The sequence below is a fragment of the Heterocephalus glaber genome, unplaced genomic scaffold, assembly GCF_053883595.1.
Source record: "Heterocephalus glaber isolate CG9 unplaced genomic scaffold, H.glaber_assembly_v1.0 deba00001600, whole genome shotgun sequence".
In the NCBI taxonomy this organism is placed as follows: Eukaryota; Metazoa; Chordata; class Mammalia; order Rodentia; family Bathyergidae; genus Heterocephalus; species Heterocephalus glaber.
This window is the reverse complement of record NW_028258372.1, coordinates 44,865,571-44,889,269: the sequence shown is the minus strand read 5'-3', so window position 1 is coordinate 44,889,269 and position 23,699 is coordinate 44,865,571. Positions and strand designations below refer to the sequence as shown.

Genomic DNA, 23,699 nt, shown 5'->3' with positions numbered 1-23,699 from the left:
CCCAACTTTTGCTCCCTGTGGCCACCGTCTGGCCTCCGGTGCAGTCTGGTGTGGCCTCGCTCTGTGAACCAGTCCTAGTCTGTGTCTGGACCTCCCTATAATCCAAGCACTTTGGGAGGCTGAGGCAGGAGGGTTATAAATTCATCCCCAGCCTGGGCCACTTAGCAAGACCCTGTCTCAAAATAAAAATAGAAAAGGGGCTGGGGCTGTTAACTCAGTGTGAAGGCCCTGGGTTCCATCCCCAGTGCTGCGTGCGCGTGCGCACACAGACACACACAGACACACGTCATGACCACTGGTGCCCACAGGAAAGTGCTTGAGATGCCACACCAGATTCACATGTCACACTACAATGTCCTTACACTTGGTCCCTCTGGCCTTTGAAATCTGGAGGCAGAGGAACATGATTCAAGTCTCGATGCTGGATTTTAGCAAAAGGATAGAACTTTCTGAGCTGCGTGTCTGCATGTGTGGGTCTCCTTCTTTACACCGGGAACCACCTGAGGTCCAGGACTCAGTCATGCACACTGTGGGACTCGCCAGCAGCAAGAACATCACCTGGTAAATCTGAGGTTCTCCATAAATGCTGCTGGATTCAATTTATCACTGGAAGAGAAGGGAGACGTGTTATCTAAAACAACACTTAAGCTGTTGGTGCTGTACTTGAGATCATGTATTTAATGAACTGTGTATATGGTACCAAAGAAACTTACTGCTAACCGAAGGAGTCACCGGAGCTTTGAAGATCATCCAGACCTGAGAACTAGGGTCACAGGGTCAAATCCTGCCCACTGCCACTTCTGTAAATAAAGTTTCACTGGAACACAACCACACCTTGTTTACAGCCTTTCCTGTGCTGACTGCAGGGCAGAAGTTGTGTCAGAGCCAGTGCGATCCATAAAACCTAAATATTAACTGTTGGTCCTTTTCCTGAAGTTTGCCAACCCTGACCTCGTGGATACATAAGGACTCTGAGGCCCTGGGAGGAAGGTCTTGCTGGGCCTCATTAACTGGGTAGACGACCATATACCAGAGGGACAGCACTTTCTAGGCTCAACTGCTCTTCGCTGTTTGGGCAGAAGAACACAGGTGGCACCAGATACCGGCCAGGGTCCTGCGGAGAAAGCACCACACCACGGGAAGAATCAAGTGCAAACCTGGCGGGTCTGGGAAGCATGGGACACCCGGGGATCTGTGGCCCAGGCCCAGCAGGTGGTGTCAGTGGCTCGTGCAGGTGGCTTTCCAGGCCCTGCACGTGAGCCCTGCACAAGGCTCGGCACAGCGAGCCAGGATGGATGCAGGGGAGGAGAGGACCCCAAGAATGGCTCTAGTACCATGCAAAGGCTTCCTGGGATATCCCGGAATGGGGGGAGGGGTACGGCCTGAGGGTTCTCAGCGGCAAATGGCGCCGATCCAGGACTGGTGAAGCGGGCACAGGGGCAGCTGCCGTCCTCCCAGCTCTTCACCTGGCTGTTCCCACGACACCTCACCTGGGCGGGACGGCAGAGCCTGCAAAACTCCAGCGCGAGGTTTGCGGACCCGTGTGATACTCGGCTGTACTCCACGCCCTGCATCCAGCAGTCCCCTTGGCACATCAGATCCCGCCTGCCGCTAACACACTGAGTGGAGCCGATGGCACCGAGCGTCCATCCTGGGCTGGAGCAGAGCTAGGGAAACAAACGGCTTCTGACCCGGGAGGGGAAAGCAAAGGACAACAAACATCTGTTCCTCAACCAGGATTCCCTCCCATCCCAGGAAAGACTGGTTTATAGATCTAGGACTTCAAATAAGTTGGATGGAGAAATTGATCCATCCACTCCCCTGAGGTGGTTATTTCTGTCGAACCAAAGAATATGTCAGGAAGTGTGAAAACGGCAAAAAGAATGAGGAGAAAACAACAGGTAGAGTTTGCATTTTGTTTAGATCACTTCTGAAAATCACTTCTACGAAGTCATGTGTGGTGATTTATTTATAAACAAGTGGAAGCTTGCAAGAATGAAACTGTGTTCAGAAAAATCATCCCAAACTTTAAACTATGACAAGAGCATCACACGCCCACCTGAAGTCACGCTGTCCCAGGCTAATGAGCCCACCGCCTGCCCCTGGGGAAGGAACTCAGACTCAGTCATTGCTGCCCTGCAAAGGCAGAGGTCACGTGAACAGGCTGTAAGCTTCGAATGACTTCTGTTCAGCAGAAACCCAGATGAACCCTGCCAGACAGAAATCAGAGCCCCGGAGTCTGCTCCTACTGCTCGTCCAGCTTTGCACACCCGCTTCCACTTCTCCTTCCAACAGTCAGAGAACCAGTCTCTGGTCTCCTGCTGGCTTCCTCGCTCATGAGTGAGGTGAATCCTGTGCTCTATGTGTATGAGGTTCGTACCTTGAATGTCTCATAGAAACTCCTTCCTCCAAAATTCACCGCTGACCTCCCTGCTTACACGTGTCCACTTTACTCTCTGTGTCTCACCATGCGCTAGATGCATCTGGCTTTCATTTCTCAGCTGACAGAGTAGACAAAGTCTTTTTGTTTGAAAAAAGAAAAAGAAAGAAAGTTCCTTTTGTGTCTACCTCATGCCAGGTCACCTCCGCACGTTGCCTGGTGACCCTTTGGGCCCAGTGTTGAGCTTGTTATTCTATCAGTTACAGAAGAAAGGCCACAGCCCATCCTAAAATAACTGCCAGGCCAACAGGGAGATGCACCATGTGCACAGCTGTCACGGCCCTCAGTGCTGCGACACCTACGCCAGGGGTGGGCCACTCAGCTACCTTGAGCTGTGAGCTTTGTCTGATTTTATTGTGGGATCTGGGGGGAAAGCAGTGAGGGAGATGAGAGCACCATGGCAGGCTTCTGCCTCCCGGGCTCCTCGCCCTCCAGCGCCAGGCGGTGGGGGTTCGGCAGCCAGCCTCTTGCTCGGCGGGGCTGCTCTTCACGCTGTGGCCGAGTCCTGTCCCGCAGGACTGGCTGTCACTTGGAGCCTCTAGGTGGCTCGGCAGACCCTCGCTGGGGATGAGCGGAAGCCTGGAGAGCAGCTGCTCAGCTGGCCTCTGGCTCCTCACCCTGGTGTCTCACACTGGAGAGGGCCCTTCAGCCGGCAGCAGAGCTGCAGGAATGTCCGTGCACATGTGCCCAAGTGTGTGCATGCACGAGTGTGTGCCGAGGGTGGGGCAGCAGCACACGGCTCCTGGAGGGAAAGGATAAGATTCCTGGGCTGGGCAGGCTCCTGAGCCCTCTCCGGGCCCGGCTCCGAGACTGACTTGGGCGACGTGGACTCTCCCGTGTCTTCCAGGTGGGACAAAGGCAGACTGGAGAAGGAAGGAGCTAGGAGAGGCCCAGGCCGTGCTCACTCGGATGAGAAGCCAGGCGTGGCGAGGTGGGAAACCAACCCACTCTGTACAGGAGGCCGCTGGGGCCCGCCCGGCCCTCACATCCAGCTACTCGGGGCTGCGCTGCGTCCGAGCGGCTCAGGCTCCTCCCCAGCGGAGTTCTCCTGGCTGCTGTACCATCGCGTGGGGCGGCCCAGACTTGAGAGAACCTGGCTGTTGCTTGCTCTCCACAAAGTAGCCATGTGCACAGGCACAGGAGATTACGCGCGGCAGCACAAAGCGCCTGAGGCTGAGCAGCACATTTCCTCCTCCCCAGAGCCCCGGCCCCGCCTTCCCGCTCCTCAGCCCAATCGATCGCATGGGGGCTCCGAACGATGAGGCAGGAAGGCCCACCCTCAGGGTTCACGTCCTCATCTGCCCCCCACTCACAGGTCTTTACTTTTCTGCTCTGGCCCTCATTCTCTGCATCTGGAAAATGGAAAACACAAAATCCACTTACCCCACGAAGCAGTTGAGAGCAGAAAGAGAGACCTATGTGCCAGTGAGTATGTGAGAAGATGTTTGACTTCATTAGTCACCAAGGAGAACAAAAATCAAACCATGATGAGGTATAATGCACTCCCAGTGGGATGGCTAGAATTAAAGATCCCCAGGGCCGGGATTCAGCTCAGCGGTTCCGCTGCCTGCCCCAAAAGTACAAGGACCTGAGTTCAATCCCTGGTACCAAAAAAAAAAAATTTAGATTACAGGCGTCAGTGTGCACGTCAAGAAATAAGAACCCTGCAACAGCTCCGACACAGGTACTTTGGGGAACAGTGCGGCAAATCCTCAAAGAGCTAGATGGGGCAACCATACAATCCAGCAACTCCACTCCTAGCTAGGTACAGGCACAACAGACATGATGACATGTGCCCGCATACCGGAATGTTTACAGCAGCATCATCCATGATAACCAAAAGGAGGGAACCACCCAAAGCCCAGCAACTGACAAATGAAGGCACAGACAAAGTGTGTTACATCTGTACAGCAGTATATTGATCAGCGGCAAAAAAAGAATGAAATACCGAAAGAGGATACACCGGGGAGAATCCTGAAAACACTACACTGTGTGAAAGACGCCAGTCATGAAAGAGCTCGTGCTACGCCATTCTATTTATATGAAAGAGACAGAGCAAGGAAATACACAGAAGGGTGACTGGCAATCGCTCCAGAGTGGGTGGGGAAGGAGGGTAATATCTAAAAGGTATGAATGAGGTTTCTCTCAGGTGGTGAAAATGTTTAACGTTGACCTTGGTGACCTTGCTGTTTGCACACATTTGTAAATATTCTAAAAATATCTGGTCGTACACAGTAAATGGGTGAATTGGGTGGTTTGTGAGTTTTATCTCAACAAAGCTGTTTTTTAAACAAGAGACGTACAGCTGGTCCAGACGGGGTGCCGAAATGAGTTACTAAGGAGAGGCTGGTGAGGGTCCACGCAGAGGTCTGGGCAGGGCTGGGCGACCCAGCAGTGGACAGCGGTGTCCCTGGGGCAAGGGAGGGACCGATCTCCAGGCCCAGGCAGTTCCCACTAAATGGCTCCATAGACTTTCTTAAAGGCTACTTGCTTACAAGTCTGGGCCACTTTTCTACGGTAGCTTTCTGCAAAGATGCCTCACAGACTGTCCTGGGGAGTAGCCGGAAAAAGAAAACAAAAGCATCAGAATACTTCGCCCTGCTATTCACTGTTCGCAAAGAAGAGGGAGGCCAGAAGGGAGCACACAGGTGGCAGCCTTTCTGGCAGCCCAGGTGCTGCCGGAAACACCAAAAGCCGCTGATTTTTAAACAAGTCATGGTGGTCAAGCCTGTATCCTTGGCACTCTGGGAGGCTGGGGTACAAGACTGCAAGTTTTGGCCCAGCCTGGGCAACTTAATGAGACCCTGTCTTAAACCAGTAAGAAAAGGGCTGGCTTGGTAGGAAGCCCTGGAGGGTCCAACTCCCAGCACTGGCAAAAGAGGGGACAGATTTTCAGCTTCCCCTCCCGCCACTTGTCCACAGGCCTGACGGTGTTTCCTTCCGGAAACATGGTCTCCTCTGTAAGCAAGCGGCTGTTAGGGTTTATGTCTGAAATGTCCCCAAGTTCTCGCCCGGGGGGAGCACCGTGGGGCTGCTCTACTCAGCAGTGGGGCAGTCCAGTGGCTGGATTCGCTGTGGGGAAGTGGGGCCTGGGCAGAGGTGGTCCCTGGGGCGTGACCTGGAGGGCTGTGTTCCTGTGCAAGGCTTCTCCCTTCTCTTGCGACTTCCTGGCTGCCATGAGGCGAGCAGCTTCTCCTCTGCCATGTCGGGCTGCCATCCTACCCGCCTCGGAGCAGCCGACCATGTGCTGAAACTGTGAGTGGAAATCAAGCTCTGCCCTCTAAGTTGGGAGTGGTGGGCGTTTTTCCCCAGCAATGGGAAAATGATTAGGGCCGTGGCCTTTCTCTGACAGACTGCTGAGTCTGTGTTTGGATGGAGACTGGGAAGAGTGGGAGTGTGACTACCTGTTAGGCACTGAACTGCATCCGCCACAGATTCACACGTCGGGACCCTGACCTCCAGGACGGTAGTTCAGAATGTGTCTGTATTTGGAGACAATCTTTTAAAAAAGTAGTGAAGGTGCAATGAGCTCATTACAGCAGGCCTCGGTCCACCAGGACGTGTGTCCTCCTAAGATTAGGACACAGACACACACAGAAGGACATGTGAAGAAGCAGGGAGAAGATGGCCATGCACACGCCAAGGAGATGGGCCTCAGAAGAAACCTGGGCGGCTGACATTTTGACCTTGGGCTTTCAGCCTCCAGAACCGAAGAGAACTCTGTCTCCAGTTACTCTGGTCTCTGCAGTTCCCATCAGCCAGACCCCTGCGAGCCCTCACAGAAGGCAGTGTCACCGATTCTGTTCGAGAAGCAGCCCCTACCACTCCTCCTTCGCTGCTGCCACGGTTGGAACCCGGAGCCCCCCACAGGCTCGTATGTTGGTGGCTTGGTCCCCGTGGCAACAATGTTTAGAAGGCTGTGGGGAGGTGGGGTCAAGAGGGCTCTGATCCCATCGATGGATTAATCTATTAATAGATTCATAAATGAAATGACTCCCGGGAAGTACCGGAGCTCCAGGAGGCCGAGTCTAGAGGGTGCAGATTACTGGGAGCAATCCCCGGAGGGTGTCTGTCCCCACTCTTCTCACACGCTCGCTGTCTGTCTGCTTCCAGCTACCAGAGATGAGCAGCTTCCCTCCGCAACGCCCCCACCGCGATGTGCTGCCTCACCAGAAGCCATGGAGCCAGCCACCCAGGCACTGAAACCTCCAAAGCTGTGAGCCAACGCAAATCTCTCCTCCCTTGAGTTGACTTCCTCAGGCATTTTGCCAGTGACAGAAAGCTAACTCGGCTGCTCTGTAGCCTTCCCTCCATCCCTCGCTTCAATGTCTTCTACCCCTAGAACTACCCAACTATGTTCTTTTGGCCCTGAAGACACTGTTTTATGTCTTCTCCAAAGGTCTCCAAGGCAAGGAGCACAAAGAAATGGTTAACACCTGGTTAAAATGTGCAGGAACATGTACAGCAATAAAAACAGCATAAATTAGTATGTGGGTAATCATCCTGCTTGTGTAGACGGAATGAGGGAGCTGTCACACTCCATGAGTTCTCTGTGGTGCAGCTGGAATCTGTCCCTGGAGAAGCAGCAGCTCGGTCGGTATTTCCTCCGCGTGCCCCGTGTTCTTGCGCGGAAGGAGGCGACCCCGCGCTGCGCTGCTGGCCTGTGCTCCAGAGTCTCAGGCTCTTCCCTAACCACAGGAGCTAAATCACAGAGGCCAGACTCAGCCTGTGCCCCTAGCTTCCTGACAGACACAGTCTGCTCCTCCGGGGCTGGGAGGGGCTCAGTGACAGGTGTCCTTCTTTCTGGGAAATGATTAGCACCCCAGGGAAGCACTGTGCTGGCTCTGAGCATCTCATTAACAGCATGACTGTGCGCTTCCGGTGCTGAGCTGGGCCCTGCGGTGGCTGCGGATGGGCAGGGCATTGAGGGCCACAGCTCCTGGCCACCGCGCCTCCCGGATGTGCAAATGCCTGCATCCAGGTGGCTCCCAGAAACCCGGCCTCCTAACCAAAAGAAAATTTCCTGGGCAGAGACCGGATCCTTCCTACTAGAAAAATGGTTTCCCCTTGCTCTGTGCCTCTGATACAGACACACACACACTCTGCCGGCAGCTCCTCCGTCCTGGCTCGGAGGCGCCCGCCTCTCTTCACTCCCATCCTGAGGCCTGTCACTGGCAAACCGGCGGGGCGCGTGGCTGTCTGGGGCGATCACGTCAGCTCTCCTCTCCGGTATGTGGGGGAGCATTTCTGCAGGGGGACGACGCAACAGCAAGACCACAGCGAATAATACCCTCAGCCTCGGAGCAGACGCGGGCCGGCCAACGAGCAGTCCGGAAGGGGCAGAAGAGTGGGGGCGGGGATGGGGGCGGGGATGGGGGCGGGGCAGGCCGGCCTAAGGGCTCTCTTCCCTCGTCCTGCTTTATTTTCTTCCAGCGTTTAACACCATGGGAGACCATATTTTAGTGCAGCGTTCAGGGGATTCAACTCTTCCAGCCTCCAACTCTGAGTACAGGAAGCAGGTCCCTTTCATCCGCCGCTGCGGCCTAAGTGCCTCGCACAGCCCCGGCGCTCGCAGGCCGGGTGGCGGGGGAGCGCGGGCCTGGGCGCCTGGGGAGCGGCCGAGCCCCGGAGGTGCGGCCTGCGCCCCGCCTTCGCCGGCGGAGCGAGGACCCCGCGAAAACGACCGGGGGCTGCGGCGGGCGCGGCCGGGCTGCAGGCGAGGCGCTCCAGGCCGGCCTAGGCGACCTAGGGCCGCAGAGCACGACGCCGCTGCTCCACGACGATCTCGAAATGAGCACACCACCCAGCGATGGAGCCATTTGCACAACGCGCAGGCCCTGAGCGGGTAAACTGCTCGCACCTTTTCAAACGGTGCACTTTCCCTACAAGAAAACCGAGGAGCTCCCGGCCGCGACAGGCTGCGCACGCGCAGAGGCGCCCGGCGCCACCTGGTGTTCACGCCGCGTAACGCTCGCGAGCTTCCTCCAGCCGGAATTCTGGGCAAAATCCCCATTACTGTGCGTATTTTCTGAAGCATCCTCTCAAAATCTTTCACTTGAAAAGTGTGAGGCATGTAAAAATAATGCAAAATCACGACGCCGTCAGAACTTCATTGTTTAATTATAAAGTGAAAGATCTGCATTACTAGCTATATTTATACTATATTACTATTACACTATATTACTAGCTATACCGGTTCGTTTTTTGAGCAACCTGGTGCAGTGCTGCACTCGTGTAATCCTAGCTGCTTGAGAGGCTGAGGCAGGAGGATCACATGCTCAAGGTCAATCAAGGCAAGATGGCAAGATCTTGTCCCCAAAGAAACCCAGATTTATTGGGGATTTACTATATGTCAGATTCTCTCCTAAGGGGCCTGAATGGGTTAATTTAATTGTAACTCAAAAGACAACTATCGTCATTTCTACTTTACATATGGCAATGGGGCACTGAGAGGTGAACACATTTGCCGAAAGTCCCCAAGTCGGACCCCACCCTCCCCCAGCAGCCCGGCTCCCGGCACCCACAGGAGCAGAGGCAACAAGAAGCTGCAGCGCTTGCCGAAGGGCGAGGGCTGCGCGGGAGGGGCTCCTGGTGGGGCCGACGGGGGCGCCGGAAGCCTGCGGGGAAGGGGCCATCGCACCCGCCACCTGGGAGCGCGCCACGCGGAGGCCGGCGTCCGAGGGACGCGCCAGACCAGCCGGGTTACCTCGGGCCCGTGCCGTCAGCCAGGGACATCTGTGTCGCCCGAGCGCCGACCTGGTGACTCGAGGCCGAAGGCGCGGGACGAGGCGGGGGGAGCCAGCTAGGGCCTCGTCCTCAGAGCCCGGCCTTCGAGCTTTGGAGGCCCGGGAGCCGTGGTGCTGCGGCCACACTGCCCAAACCCAGAGTTTCTGAAGAAGACTCCGGTCTTGCCATGGCCTGATGTCATTCTTTGCGTCAAAACCTAAGCTTTTCTTTTTGTTCATTCTCAGCCCCGTGGTTCCACTGTCTAATTTAGGCCTTTAAAAAGGGAAAGCCTTATTTATTGCAGTTCTGTGCCATACAAGGTCGAGGGCATCATTGATAATCTGAAAATCCTTTCTCCTCTGCTTTCTGGAAGGAGTAAACAGGACCTTTACCTGCTCTGCAGAACTTAGTCTCCCCCTAATACTGAGGCCTTTTGTTTGCTGTTTTCCCTGAGCATTAGACTGAAGCAGGCTTTAGGGATCAGATTGTGTCCATGGTCACTATAATGCATCATCTCTGGATTTATTAGACCTTCTAATTAGAGACTGGTTGTACAGTTATTCAACTTGCTTATAAAAATGTACTCTAAGCAAAGTAAGTGCTTTTGAAGAACAGAATTAGGCTAGACTTTTGAAAGAACAAAAGTCAACTCATCTTCATTTTAAAGAAAACTGCCTGCCTAGCAATCCACTTAAGGGAAGGAAAACTAGAGAGCCTGAGATGCAGATTATTTCCCTTCACAAATATAAAAAGAATAAGTCTAAGAGAATATAGGAAGATTTAAAAAGGCGTGTGATAGTAAGGTTGAAGCTAAGCAGACCAGGGAACTCAAATCACAAAGAAAAAGATTCATTTTATAGAAATTAAAAACTCATGGCAAGTGACAAATAGTAATTTCATGTTGGGATAAAATACTGGCAATCTGTATCATGGGCAGATTTAAATGACAAGGTTGTTTAACGTAGAATAGCATAACTAAAGACAGCCATTCCTACCCCCAAGTTAATACAGTGTTGATAACTAGAATAATGAAACTATTCTATTCTATTCTGCATGTAATGACTTTTCAAAAAAAGTTGGGTGGGATAAGATCTAGACTCCACAAATGCTAAGCAGAGCTCTGTCTGTGTTAAGCCAGTTTTCTTGTAGAGCTTGTGATACACGCTGTGACTTGTGCTCCACAGATCCTGTGATTACCACCAGCAGTGCTGACATGAAGTACTCAGCTATGCTCTTCTAGCCTAAATGCTGTGCTCAAACTGGAAGAATCAGCCTCCCGGGCGAGGTATCACCCTGTCCTACTTTGAAAAGGACACAGTGCAGGGATGAAGAACAGAGGCTTTTGCTGCTGAGAGATCATATTTTAAACAAGACGTAAGTGGAGTCTTCATAACCAGTCTGATAAATTCTCTTAGGGTAGTCATGGGTCTGCCTCTCTGGCCACTGCCATGTTATGTATCCTGAGCCGCAGTGGCTCACAGCTGTGCAGAAGGTATCTGCTCTATTGAGTCCAATAGTTTCAAGCTGCTGATTCTCAGAGCAGTAATCCATCCCAGCATTGGTCCGAAGAACCCTGTGGACTGAGAATTCACTAACCTTCACAGACTGGCTCAGCACTAGCACCTCTACTTCTCTACAGGTGATCTCTAATAGCCTTGCAAGCAGTGGTCCAGACATCAAGAACTAAAAAAACACCTTTAAAAGCCAATGCTTACTACAAACTCTAAAAGATTTTTCTCTCCTGCTAAACAAGCTGGCCCCTTAGAGAGAAGTTACTTCTTTTAACTAAATATGTGTCCTTGACGTAATAAGAATGAGGACTTTTCCTCAGTATAACTGAAATAGAAAAGTCAATAGCAGGAAAAGAAAGACTGTAAGAATATAAGGAAGACCCTCATGGAAGATGAGAGAATGGAAGCCAACAAATCAACAAATCAGAAATCTTTACAAGGATACCAAAGCTAGTAAACACTGATTCTGTTTATTCCAGGCATACAAAAGAAATGGAAGATTCATCCTTTTCAGGTTGGTTGGAGCCGTACCACTGATAAACAACACTTAATACAGCAAGAGTATTACCATTGCAATAACAGAATGATCAAATGTAACAATACCAACTAATATTCAAATGATACTAATGATACTAATGTTCAAAGTATAATGATACATCAAGTATATTTAATGGAGAGAAATACCTCAATATGCCATAACCCAGTAGGTATCCGGATTTTCCTTTTGCTATTGTAACAGCCTATTTTATATCCATAATTAATCTTTCATGATTATTTTTAAAAGGTAAAAATGTGTAGAGTTCTTTGAACGTATAATTTAGTGTTTATTTTTCAAAACTAACCCATGCTATATTTTGAAAAGCAACAATTTCTTCCCTTGAGTTATGTATTTATTTTATCAAGAGTCTGTTAGGCAAATTTCAACAAATAATAAAACCCTAACAGCAGCACTATAATTTCTGTAGGAAGTTTAGACAGCAATTTCCAATGAGCAATCAAGCTTGTCATAATAAGCATCTCAAGGAATCTCGCCTAATGACAAAGTCCAAAGGCCAGTAGCTGGGTGTGGGCTGTTGTATTTTATACATACTCAGATACAGAAAGTGTCAGTCACTTTACAAGGAATGCACAAATAAATGTAGCTGAATCAGAAGTAAACATCTTATTGAGCCCTCACATCCAACCATTAGCAGTAATACTTTCTCTGGGAAGTTTTCAAGGCAGTTTTTGAACAACTTTGTAAAAAGTGACCATTTTAAGAAACAATTCTCTTTATGTTATGCCATTCTTTCCCTTTACTTTTCATGGCTAATTTTAATCCAAATATAAACCTGAAAATTGCTTAGGTAGTTTTCAGCTTAGTAATGCAGCCAGTTAATATAGTATTTATTTCCGTGGGAGTCCAGCATGCATGTTAAGATGTGACAGACAGATTAGTCAAAAGAATATGTATTTGCCATTTGCAGTCTCCCAGGAACTGTTTCTTGGGACTGAATGGAAGGATCTAAGAGCCCATAAGAATTCACTGATTTTCATGGCATGACTGATTCATATTCTGCTACCTGAAGGAACACAGTGAGATAATGTTTATTTTCAGAAAACTTTCTAAATTTCTCTTGCTGTTTGGTAGCCCAAATACAAATCAGTTGGGAACTGGAAGTAAGTAGAGCCACTGTTGCCCTGTGGTTGTCTAAAACGTTGAATTCTGCCAGTCTGAAGTGAGACCTAAATAGCTTAGGAAAGGAGAATTTAATCTGGCTAGAGAAGGGGAATGGAGTATAAATAAATTTTAAAGGTTGATCATGTATGCATGCTACAGCAAACACTGTCACTTGACAGACTGAATTTATAGAGTTGGCATTTAGGCTGCAAATAATCTAGACAGTGACCTAAGCAGCATTTGTGGGCAAGCCTAACATAAGGAGAACTGTTCTTGAACAATTTCCTGTGAACATAACAACTAGTGAACAAAAGCTATAAGAGCCGTGCTTTTCCCTACCCTAACACAACTGCTTTTCAACTGGGCCACGTTCAGCCAACAGGGAACATAAGAAATGTGCAGAAGCTTTGACTTTCTATTTAAAGGCGGCTGTCACATATTTCTTGGATCTTCAGACATTAGTGCACATAGCACATAGTCAAACAATGTCCACTTGGGTATTATAAAGTTGCTTCAGCACTAAAATCCCTTTAGGGTGCCCCATGCCTAGTTTTCCTAAGTTGCATTTGCAGCCCCCCTAGTTTCACAATCCCAGAGTGCACTGGGGTTTTGTCCTAGGGCCTCTTGGCTTCACTCTCTTCACAGGTTGTCACGCACTCTGAAATAAGAATCAAATCATAATTTACATAATTATACTACAAAAGTAGTTAAAATGGAAAGAAATAACCCAAAGTGTTAACATCGGAAAAGAAAAAGAAGCCGCAGCCGCCCGCTGCTCCCCACCACCCTGGGTATCAGCCAGCCCAGCCCAGCACCGCCCCGCCGGGCTCTAAAATCTCCCACCCGTCGGCCAGTGCCCCCTCCCTACCTAAACTCCCCTGTGCCAGCCAGGCACGCCCTCCTCGCAGTGCCAGCGGCCTTTTCACCCTCGGCCCTCTCACCCTCGGCCCTCTGCACCCAGACGGCAAGAAGCTCATGGCATGTTGCTTAGCCTCTGCCTGCCTCGGCGGTCTCGTTGTGCCTTGCTCTGACCTTACAAGTTAAACCTAGGCAGCCTGGCTTCTGTGCCCATGATTTAACCCATTATGCTGCTCTCCGTGTACTGTGTTTCAAGAAACACGATCTCCCTAATTTTTATTTGGACTGATATTAAGAATTTAATTTCTCTGGGTGAAGCTCCATGGACCAAGGAGAAGCAGGACAGCAGAGTTTAAATAATTCTGATATGAAACATTAAACTTTTCAGAAGCATGGATCCCGTTAGAGTGACACACTACCCACAGGGATGTACACTGAACCACTGAATTTTATGACAACTCGCCCAAAGAAAACACTATCATCCCCATTAGTCCTCTAAGAGTTCAGCAACTCAGGAGCTTGCTCCCTGAAAAGGGTAATGACAGTAATGAGCTGGTGTTTACTGGGTACTTCCGTGTTTATTTGGGGGGATTATCCAGTAAACGATGATGGAGATTCATGGGTCAGACTGCTTTGTGCTCACAACCCTGGCTGTGCTCCTGATGACACGAGGTCCTCAGGTCTCCAAGGGCCAGACTCCTCCTCTGGGGTGGGGAGGAGCAGTGATTCCCTGTCACATGGGTATGAGGGCTGATGCACACAAGAGAAGGGCTCCAAAGTTTCTGGCACTTCCTAAGAGCTCCAACCAGTGCTACCTTCTATTATAATGTTCCAAGCACTGTGCTCAGCAGATAACTAGACAAAACCACCTTCTACAGCAAGTGTGTATGTGTATTAAAAAAAAAAAAAAGTGTGTTTGTACAGAGTTGGCTATTACTCAGGCAGCAAAGAATCTGGGAGGAAACAGTAAGATGTTAAATTACCACCAAGTAGGTGCAACTCTCTTGTGCACTGGGGATGGAAGCCACAGGTGCCTTAGCCCTGGGCCACATCCTCTGCCATCTTTATTTTTGGAGACTGTGTCCTGCCAAGTTTCCCAGACTGGCCTCAAACCTGAAATCTACCTGCCTCATCTTCCTGAGTAGCAGGGAGTATAGTCGCGCACCACTTCGCCCAGCACAGGTGTAAATTTGGTTTTTTCCCAGTTTTACTTGTCTTTGCTCAATGAATATGGCTTGCTTTCTTAAAAGACTAGAAGTAATGAACGAGTTTCCAGAGAAGAAAGCTGCAGGCAGCGAGGCCTGCTGGCCGGCCCATAGGAGCGGATCTCAGGACAGGGCCCTCTCCTGAACTAGCTGGAGGTGGAAGGAAGGATGTGGGTGCAGCTTTAGAGACGGAGCCAGGCCTCAAGGATGCAGCCCACTGTGCTGACCATCGGAGCTGGCTGGAGGCCAGTGAAGGGCAGCGTGAGGGCGGCCAGGCCGAGGCTGAAGGCTCCTCTCAGGCAGCCTCCGGGTACCCACGGAACAAGTGGCAGACTGGACAGGTCTCTAGCTCCTCCCAAGGTGAGGATTCTGATTTGCTGGCTGATTTTGCTCTGAAATACCCTCGAACTGAGAAGCAGGGTCACCAACTTTCAGAGAGCTCAAGTCTGACTTTTCTGCTGTCTCCATAAATCCCGAGGGACGCTTGTCCCCCTCATTCTAGGGGTGCAGCGTGGACTGCATGTGTCACAGTGAGCTCGTCCCTCACAGCATCAACACGGGAGGATGGCATGGCAGCCGGTGCCTGCAAGGAACCCAGGGACTAGGCACAGCCTGCGGATGTCAGGAGTCGTCTGTGAGGCCGCCGCTGGTCCCCATCAGTCCAGCCTCAGTGACTTAAATAAGAGGCTTCTGCGTTTCTGTAGGAGGGCAAGGAGAGGCCGCCCAAGGCCGACGTGGCAGCTCCAGCACACCGAGGACCCGGCTGTCTCCTCCTGTGCCATCCGTGCAGAGCCTCTTCCCTCGGGAGTCAGTTACCACCCAGGCATTCAGGGCTGCCCAGCAGAAGAGCCAGCTCGGTGTTCCTCAGGTGCTGCTCAGCGCTTAAGAGCTTAGTCTCCCCGGCGCCACCTTCCTGCTGGGAAGAAGGGGTTGGGAAACCAAGTGTTCTCACTGGGTGATGGGTCACCCCATCAAAGCCCAGGGACAGGGTGGCCATGGCAGCCTCTCCCACTTCTCTGCCGGTCCCTCTCTCAGTGGGGTCTTTCCCTACTTTCATAAAGGCTAGAAAGCTGAGTGGTGGCTGGGGACTTGTTTGGAGCCACAGCGCATCAGCGCTGAAGTCTGCCTCAGAATCCAGGGAGAGCTGACTTTGTACAATGACTGAAAACTGGGGCAGAAGCCATGAACATCTGCACACAAACACGCGCTGTAAGCCCAGGGCCATCGCTCCAGGCCAGGGCAGCCGAGCCTGCAGGCAGAGCAGGACACTGGGGCAGATGACGCAGGGAGGGCTCCATGTACCCCTGGGCCAGCAGAAGGTAAGACAGCTGCGGGCCGGGTGCAGGCAAAGAGACAAGCAGGAGCCAGGCACAGCTTCCCGATCCGCCTTCCCTCCCTCCACGTCAGCTCAGGCTATAGGCCAACAGGTCACAGCCCCCTGGGAGCGGGTTCTCCCAGCCGAGGGTAGCTGCGCTGAGCTGCCCACCAGGGTCGGGCTCAGACCCCGGTGCAGGGCCGACTCCTTTTGAGCACAGCCTCTAACTATGGGGTCTCCACCATCTGCCTGAAAGAGGCCCGAGCCCAGTTCTTCCCCACGCCTCTACCTCCCATAGCAAGGACGGGAAGTGGCCAGGGCCCCAGGGGCCCCAGGACTCACACTTCACAAGCCAGGCGAAGGGGACCGCCCCGCCTGAGCAAGTCTGCTTCAGGAAGGCACTGGCGCCTCGCAGCCCCCAAAGCCTGCACGAGGAGGCTCCTCAGACGATCACCAACTTCCGCCTGCAGCTCTCTCCCCAAGCCTCCTGTCAGTCCAAGCCCCCCCGACTACTCAAATCCAAGCTTGGCTGCCCCAAGCCCTGCTTGGGTGGCTGCAGCAGCTGGGTAGAGGCAACCATCGGGTCGGCACCACCTCTCCTCCCGCAGCAGCCCAACTCCTTCCCCCAGGAGGGCATGCACTGGGCTATGGCTGTGGGCCTGCAGGAGCTCCCTCCTTCATCCTGCAGGCTGGAGGGCACAGCAGGGATATAGCCCCTTCCCCGCTGTGGCCATCTGCACTCAATTACAAGCCCTCTGGAAGCACGCAGAGGGCTGAGGCCCCGCTGCTGGTTCTCTATGATTAGCTTCTTCTTGTTTTTTGAATATTGCACATGGTGCAGCCAGCTGTGAGAAGCATTCACAGTTCAAAGCTTTTTTCCTCTCAAGACGAAAAGTGCTAATAAGCTAGGTGTTCCTATGGGTAAATAAGCCAGTTTGAAAGTTCTACTTCCCAGATCAGCTCCCTACTGTCTCTTCCCGGGATGCGGACCATTCTTGCTCTGTGGTCACTACTCAGGCCTCCCTGGCTGCAAATGAGCCCTAAGGAATTCCAAGGCGGTCTAGTTCCAGCTCCTGCTTTGCTATTATGGCCTCTCCCATGGGCGTGTGAGACAGCAGGCGAGCATCAGGCCCCTCTGAATGAAACCATTCCAGTGACAACCCCAAGCAAGGCCTACCTTCTCTCTAGCGGTGAGTCACACAGAGCACTAGTACTCCATTCACACCCGACATCCTCAATGCTCTCTTCAAGCCAGGAGCAGTGGGACTGATTTGGTTCCAAACACCAGGGCTGCTTAGGAAAATGTATTTGTGGAGTGACAGCACGGACCTGAAATCCAGCTCACATGTAAACACAGGGCAGAGCAAAGGAGGCTGGAAATGCTTGTGAACGGACAGGGAAAGTTCGCAGAGAGAGTGATGCGTACATAGAAAACAGGATTAATTAGTCCTTTTGCTGTTCCCTGAGCCAGGGAAATAAATGCAGAAGCACAATATGCCAATGGCCACAAGGCACAGGCATGGATATAGTGTTTTATCTAGCACTGGTGTGCTTGACTTGCATCTGTCACCTAAATTTCTTGAAATTTAGGATCTTATATATAGGATAAGTGGTTTTACTTGTGCTGAGGAAAACAGTGTAACTAACTTCTTACGTAAAGATTTAGCAGGGAAACTACCCCTCCAATGTCACGTTTTCTGATAAGTGAGTTTGCCCATGAATAAGAAAATCTGCAGCAATTAGGGGTTGTTACGCTGAGGGTGGCTGGAGCCACTGTCTGAGAATAGAGCTGCAACGACAGAAAGGAGGGAAATGAGGAGCCCTGCAGCCAGACTGGCACTGAGGTACTGCTGTGCTCCCGATCTCGCTATACGGACACAGGAGCACTGGGATGTCACGTGTGCACTTGTGTGTGCGTGCACAACACTCCCAGCTCCAATTCCCAAGGTGGCCTGGGACCAGGCGAGTGCACTAGCACAGGCACACACTCCAGGCTTAGCTTTCAAAACAAACTTCCACTGAGACAGCAGGACCAGTGCACAGCCTGGAACGCCTTCTTGTGGAAAATCACAGCAGGCCCGTGGAGGAGGAGCACATGTCAAAGGGACAAAGGCCCAACTTGCAGGTGTGCTGACTGGCCATGTCTGAGGCCAGGGTTGCAGCTGAAGAAACAGAGCAACAGACTGCATCCTGCTCAATGAAAGAAGAAACTATAGTCCACATTAATATCAATTAATACAGTTCAGCATAGTTCTGGGTGTGAATAATGGGAAGGCCCACCCTGGGTGTGAGTGCTACCCGCCCTAAGGGCATGTAGCTGGGCTAGAAATAAGGGACAGAAAGAGCAGCTTGTTGGTCGCTTGCTGCTTGCTATTTCACTTCTGCCCACCATGAACTGTTTCTCCTCTGCAATGCCCCTCTGCCATGTGCCATTCTGCCTTGGATCCAGCTCATTATGAACTGAAACCCCTACAAACTGTGAGGTACAATAAATCCTTCCTCCTTTAACTTGGGTGTCTGATATTTTGTCTCAGCAATAAGAAAAGTAACTAAGACACAAGTAAAGACACCAAGCCAGACATGACAACTAAAGGCAGCAGGTGACTCTAAACTGTGTTTGTCTGCCATTCAGGACTTCATTGGTACACCTAGCAACACCAACTGGCAGTGAGTATTGATGGCAAGTTCTTTATGTAACTCATGGCTTCCCTGTGGTTCCACAGAACCGGGACCTGTTCACAGGAAACACACACTGAAGAACAGAGAGGTGCCATGTCCATGGGGTTGGCATTTCACCTTCAAATGGCTCAGGTTGTGCACTTGTAATTTTCACACTTGAGAACATTTCAAAACAAAAAAAAAATTTTAAGTGCAATTAATTTCCATTTTTATCTGTCATTGACTCAAAAAATGACTACAGCAATGCTAAGACAATGGAGTTGAAGATGAATATTTCAATACTGAATTCCAACAAAATTTCTTGAAATAGAATAGAAATTATTTTATGATTTTAAATGTACTTTAACTAAATTAAAACATTTATGATTATGAGTTTTAAAAGATTACTGAATAAATGTTCTTTTCCAGGTTGAGTTGAAATTCAATATAAAATTGTTTTTCTGCGACAGGGTTTGCTATGTAGTTCAGGCTGGCCCTGAACTCACTAGGTAGCCCAGGGTGGCCTCAAATTTGCAGCAATCCTTCTGCCTCAGCCTCCCGAATGCTGGGACTACAGGTGTGTGCAACCACATCCAGATCTTTTTTTTTATTCCCTTTAGTTTTTTGAAACAAGAATCCAGGCTGGCCTTGGCACTCATGGCAATCCTCCTGCCTGAGTCTCACCAGTGCAGGGATTACAGGTGTGCGCCACCATGCTTAGTGTAGGGGGCCCTGCCCCCCCCCGCTGGAAATCTTGAGTGCCTTTTATGGACATATCCGGGCCTGCTACAAATCTACCCGGCAACAAGGAAGTAGCCCCAGTACCCTCCTCTTGCTCCTCCCCTCTAGCCCTACGGTATATATGTTGTAACAGCTTCTGCAATAAACGAGACTTGATCAGAAACCTGTCTTGTCTCCATCTCTCGTGTCCCCTGTCCCCTCTCATCCTCGCTCCCCCTCTAGGGTCTCCGTTGACTTACCCGCGGGCCGGGACAAGTGGCGCCCAACGTGGGGCCAGAGAACGGGGGATCCAGTGAAGGACGCTGCTCAGGGGCCCTAAGATTAAGATTGAGGAACAAAGAGCATACTCGACATAGAAGAGGCTTGCGATTGACGTGGACCTGCCGTCTATTTGCACCTCGGTAAGTTGAGCAGCGATTATGGGACAGGGCATTAGTCAGCACGAACTGTTTGTGCAAGGTCTCAAGAAGACATTACAGGCACGAGGGGTAAAGGTTACAGTCAAACAATTGCTGAAATTTTTTGATTTTATTAAACATCTCTGTCCCTGGTTCCCTGCTGAGGGAACCATTGACGAAGAGAGATGGAAAAAGGTGGGGGAGGCTCTCCAGGATTATTATGCCACTTGCGGACCCGGGAAGGTCCCGATTGCGGCGTTCTCATATTGGAATTTGATTAATGATATTATTTCCCAAAAAGCAAGGGATCCACTGGTAGCTCAGGCTATACAGGTTGGGGAGGTAGCCCTCCGTAGTGGTGAGGAGCTGACACCCGCTGGTGACACTGACGCAGTTCCCCGGGACGCCAATATGGCGCCGGGACCCAGGCCAGTTAAGGCCACGCCTTCCTCGCCAGACGAGGAAGAGGACTTGATGTCCTTTGACAGTGATGATGATCCCGCCCCCGACGGACATAACGTTCCCTCGGACCAATCCCAAACGGCCGCGATCCCTGCCAAGCCCTATAAGGCAAAGCCTTGCCGGACCCCCGCTTCCTCTTCTTCCATCACTGCCTCTAAGGCAACCCCACCCTCGCGGGAGGTTCCGCCCCTATATCCCTCCCTTCAAGCCTATCGCTGCTTGCCTCCGCCCCCAGATCCACCCCAAAAGGACTCCGGAACTGACGAGTCTGTGGGGGAAGCATTGCGGGGCGGCTCTGGGTGCCCCCCTCCTTATATCCGTCCAGGCCCCAGCACTCCCGCTTTGGCCTATCCTGTTGTTGATCCCCAAAAGGAACTCCGGGACAAAATAGACTTTCTAAAAGAACAGATAAGGTTAGAAAAGGAACATCAAGAACTTATTACCCAGCTTGAGGGCTTAAGAACAGGCAAGGCTCATGGAAATGTCCCTAGAGAGGACACCCATAAGCCACGACCCCCCATTAGAGGGGCGACCCCCAGGGTGCCGTCCGGGTCAAAGGTACCCCTAGAACTTGAGCCCGTGGAAGCCTTCCCTGTCACTGAGACTGTTGACGCACAGGGTCAGGCATGGAGACACCATGGCGGCTTTGATTTTAAGGTTATTAAAGAGCTTAAAACGGCTGCGGCTCAGTACGGGGCCACTGCACCTTACACCATGGCTATTCTAGAATCGGTGGCAGAAAATTGGCTCACCCCAATTGATTGGCAGACTCTGGCCCGTGCCACCCTTGCAGGAGGTGACTACTTATTATGGAAATCTGAGTATGTTGAGAATTGTCGAGAGACCGCTAGACGCAATGCTCAGGCGGGGAATGGTTGGGTGCTTGACATGCTTCTTGGGGAGGGGGCCTACGCCGCTAACGACCAGCAAATGCAATTTGACGTGGGGTTGTATGCCCAGATTCAGACCGCAGCCACTAGGGCCTGGAGGAAACTCCCTTCCAAAGGAGACGTGAGTGCCTCCCTCACTAATATCCGGCAGGGACCGGACGAGCCGTTTGCGGACTTTGTCCACCGCCTTCTCACGGCGGCAGGCCGGATTTTTGGGAGCGCGGAGACAGGGACAGATTTTGTTAAACAGCTTGCTTTTGAGAACGCCAATGCCGCCTGTCAGGCCGCTATCCGCCCCTATAAAAAGAAAACTGACCTTTCCGGCTACATTCGCCTTTGTTCTGAGATTGGGGCCGCCTACCAACAGGGCCTTGCCATGGCGGCCGCCATGCAAGGCTTCACAGTCAAACAATTCTTACAACGCCACGTCGGCAATAAATGCTTCCGGTGTGGGGCCATCGGCCATTTTGCTAGAGAATGCCCGACCGCTAAAATGCAGGGCCCCGACGCTCCGCCCCCAGGGCCCTGCCCCCGATGCAATCGGGGGAGGCATTGGGCGAGTGAGTGCCGATCCAAGACTGATGCCCAGGGTCGACCCCTCCCCCCTCTCCAGGGTTTGAATTCGGGAAACGGGAAAGGGGGCCAGCCCCGGGCCCCCAATTCCAAACAAATTTACGGGGCGCTCAATTTTGCTCCAATAAACAGCAATCCATTTCAGACCTCGTCAGAGCCACAAAAGGAAGTGCCGGATTGGACCTCAGTGCCACCACCCACACAGTATTAACCCCAGAAATGGGAGTTCAGGCCCTTGCTACGGGAGTCTTTGGACCCTTACCTAAGGAGACCTTTGGCCTCGTAATAGGCCGAAGCAGCAGTACCATGAATGGACTGCTGGTTTACCCAGGAGTGATTGATAGTGACTACTCTGGGGAAATTAAAGTTATGGTTTCTTCCCCCAAAGTTATTAATACCATTCAATCAGACCAAAGGTTTGCCCAATTGTTACTCCTTCCCCTTCTCTCCACCTCTAATAAGGCTCTTAAAAACGCCCGAGGCAGCCAGGGTTTCGGCTCATCTGATGTCTACTGGTCGGAGGTACTTTCAGCACAAAAGCCTCTCATGACCTTGTGGTTAGATGGGAGACAGTTTTCTGGGTTGGTCGACACTGGTGCCGATGTAACTATCATAAAGGGAGAGGATTGGCCTCAGGCGTGGCCATTGAAGGACACCCTCACCCATCTCAAGGGTATAGGGCAGAGTCAAAATCCTAAACAAAGTGCCAAAGATCTGACCTGGAGGGACCAAGATGGTAATCAGGGCACCATTCAACCTTATATCATCTCAGGGTTACCCATTAATTTATGGGGGAGAGACCTATTATCACAAATGGGGATAATTATTTCCAGCCCCAATGAAATTGTCACTATGCAGATGTTTAAAAATGGGTACATTCCAGGAACAGGGCTGGGAAAACACCCTACTAGCCTTACTCACCCCATTGAGCCTGTCCCTCGGCCCCCTCGAGCAGGGTTGGGCCATTTTCCATAGGGGTCGCTGACACTCCTGCGGTCCATGCTGAAAAGATCACCTGGCTCTCGGATGATCCAGTGTGGGTCGATCAGTGGCCCCTCTCCAAGGAGAAGTTGTTAGCAGCTCAACAGCTGGTGCAGGAGCAGCTTCATGCTGGCCATATCATTCCTAGCCACTCCCCTTGGAATACTCCCATTTTTGTCATTAAAAAACGGTCGGGAAAATGGAGGCTCTTGCAAGATCTCAGAGCAGTTAATAAAACTATGGTACTCATGGGAGCTTTACAACCCGGTCTTCCCTCACCGGTAGCCATCCCCCTTGGATATTATAAGGTTATTATTGATTTAAAGGATTGTTTTTTCACCATTCCCTTACATCCTGCAGATCAAAAACGCTTCGCTTTTAGCCTCCCGGCGACCAATTTCTGCGCCCCAATGCAGCGCTTTCAATGGCTAGTGCTACCCCAAGGCATGGCCAATAGTCCCACCCTGTGCCAGTCATTTGTAGCCACAGCACTTCAATCCACCCGAGACAATTGGCCTCAAATGTATATTATCCATTACATGGATGATATTCTCGTGGCGGGACAATTGGGAAGTGAGGTTTTGGCTTGTTATGCTGACCTTCGGCGGGCCCTTGAATCTTGTGGCCTCCAGATTGCCCCTGATAAGGTTCAACTAAAAGACCCTTACAGTTACCTCGGATTTCAGATGAAGGGACGTCATATTTCCTCCCAGAAGCTCACCTTGCGGCTGGACGGTCTTAAAACTCTGAATGACTTCCAAAAACTGCTCGGAGATATTAATTGGCTTATGCCCTATTTAAAGCTCACTAAACATGACCTGAAGCCTCTCTATGATACCCTGCAAGGTGATAGCCACCCCACTTCGCCTCGGGAGCTCACTGCTGAGGGGCGCAAAGCCATTAGCACGGTAGAACAAGCCATTCAAAATCAGACAACTACCTTTGTAGATTATAACTCTCCTTTACAATATATCGTTTGCAGAACCTCTCTCTCCCCCACCGCTGTCTTTTGGCAAACCGCTCCCCTTTTATGGGTTCATCTCCCAGTTTCCCCTAAGCGGGCCTTTTACCCTTATTATGTTGCAGTTGCAGACCTGATTGTTCTAGGTAGAGACCATGGAAAGATGTACTTTGGAAAGGAACCTGATGTCATTATCCAACCCTACCTTAAAGATCAAATCGATTGGCTTATGCAGACTACCGATTCCTGGCCAATTGCTCTCGCTTCTTATTCAGGATCATTGGACAATCACTATCCTCCCAACAAACTCATTGACTTTG

General features: G+C 51.2%; 2 protein-coding genes across 9 annotated transcripts in view; one reads left to right on the top strand and one right to left on the bottom strand.

Annotated features, from left to right (window-relative positions):
- The window catches only part of Utp25 (UTP25 small subunit processome component), a 93,878-nt gene that overhangs the window by 45,717 nt on the left and 24,462 nt on the right, over positions 1-23,699 (bottom strand). The window contains exon 12 of one of the 7 annotated variants that reach the window (XM_021242489.2): positions 11,122-12,995. The exons of 5 other annotated variants lie outside the window; for them this stretch is intronic. In XM_021242489.2, coding sequence (XP_021098148.1) covers positions 12,977-12,995 — 19 coding nt within the window. In that variant the 3' untranslated portion in view covers positions 11,122-12,976. Of the gene's footprint in view, positions 1-11,121; positions 12,996-14,090; positions 15,314-23,699 lie in introns of those variants that run through there. One more of the 7 variants, XM_021242488.2, reaches the window with a different exon arrangement.
- LOC110345346 (uncharacterized) lies at positions 3,172-19,277 on the top strand. 2 transcript variants are annotated; one of them, XM_087194214.1, is made up of 3 exons: positions 3,172-7,669; positions 7,874-8,285; positions 10,351-19,277. In XM_087194214.1, exons 2-3 carry the CDS (start codon positions 7,885-7,887, stop codon positions 10,376-10,378), a joined length of 429 nt encoding a protein of 142 aa, XP_087050340.1. In that variant the 5' UTR covers positions 3,172-7,669; positions 7,874-7,884; the 3' UTR covers positions 10,379-19,277. The 2 variants fall into 2 exon arrangements, with proteins under 2 accessions (XP_087050340.1, XP_087050341.1); XM_087194215.1 differs by lacking the exon at positions 3,172-7,669 and having other exon boundaries at positions 7,827-8,285.